The 1,209-nt window shown below is 42.6% G+C and overlaps 1 protein-coding gene across 1 annotated transcript in view; it reads right to left on the bottom strand.

Annotated features, from left to right (window-relative positions):
* Positions 1–1,209, bottom strand: part of TTC12 (tetratricopeptide repeat domain 12) — a 70,245-nt gene that overhangs the window by 31,802 nt on the left and 37,234 nt on the right. The window contains exon 8 of the mRNA XM_004382542.2: positions 274–345. Coding sequence (XP_004382599.2) covers positions 274–345 — 72 coding nt within the window. The remainder of the gene's footprint in view (positions 1–273; positions 346–1,209) is intronic.

Genomic DNA, 1,209 nt, shown 5'->3' with positions numbered 1-1,209 from the left:
TTTTGCTTACACCTTCACTCTCTAGAGATGCTCCTCCCAGGGCTGAACAAATACTGTTAGGGGATGTTGCAGAAGGGATTCCTAGAGCAGGTGGGGTTGTACTAGATGACACTCAACATTCTTCCCAACTCTAAGATCTTCAGATTTACCTTGGAAAATACTAAAGGGTGGATTACTATCTAATCTACATGGAGGAACATGGCTCTGCTCTGGGACCATCTGAAGCATTGCTCTGTGATCAAATATGCCACTTAGGGTCCTCTAAGAACTTACCGTACTGTAGTTCTTGAGGGCCAGGTTGGCTTTTCCCATGTGGAAGTAGGCTTTTGGGCATTTTTCATCACACTGCATAAAAGAGAATGACTGATCAGATGTTTCAGAAGATTTGAAGTCATTAGCCAACCCCCTAACTGTCTAGCTAATAGATTTAAGTCTGAGCTTTGGTTCTCAGGACAGCTACATGAGTTGACAATTAAAACTTTTCTGTGTATCTGTGACCAAACTAATTGGTGCCTGCAAGGAGCCTGGATGCACATGTAAGCTCTCTATCAAATTAATTAATGATACTTGCCAGTTTTCATTTCCACTCACTGGGACTCAATCAGGAAGCAAACCAGAAACTCTTAGAAGAGCTCTTCTCCTGGGTTGAACAGTAGAATCACCTGGGATGCTTGTAAAAATCTGGATTGCCAGGCTGCACCCCATACCAGTTAAATTATACTCTGGAGTAGGTCGCAGGCATTGATAATGTAAGCTCCCCAGGTGATGTAAATGAGCAGCCACGTTTGAGAACCACTGGTTTGTTAAAAGAGAGGGAAATTTACTGTGGGTCAATAGCTGAGCTTACCGTTACATCATAGTGGGCCCGGGATGTTCCTCTCCCAAAAATAAACCACAACATGTATACTGGGAACTTATAATATTCTTATCACTTAAGATCAGGAAGGATGTTCCCTTCAAAAGGCAGGACTGAAATGTATGGCTGAAGGATACTATCTGCACAGGTGGCCTTGCACCTGCCTGCCACTAATTATTATAACTGCACAGAGAATAATTCGGCACAGAGACAAACTAAAATTAAAAACACCCAGATAATTAATATTTATTGAACCCCTTTTGTGTGCAAGACATTGTGCCAGGTCAGACAGCCTTCAGGGGTTAAGAGTACAAGCTCAGGAGTCTAAAAAGTCCTGGATGAATCCCTGCTCT

Source organism: Trichechus manatus, unplaced genomic scaffold (genome assembly GCF_000243295.1).
Source record: "Trichechus manatus latirostris isolate Lorelei unplaced genomic scaffold, TriManLat1.0 scaffold00094, whole genome shotgun sequence".
NCBI lineage: Eukaryota > Metazoa > Chordata > Mammalia > Sirenia > Trichechidae > Trichechus > Trichechus manatus.
The sequence above is the reverse complement of the archived record's forward strand: the minus strand, read 5'-3'. Positions and strand labels throughout refer to the sequence as shown.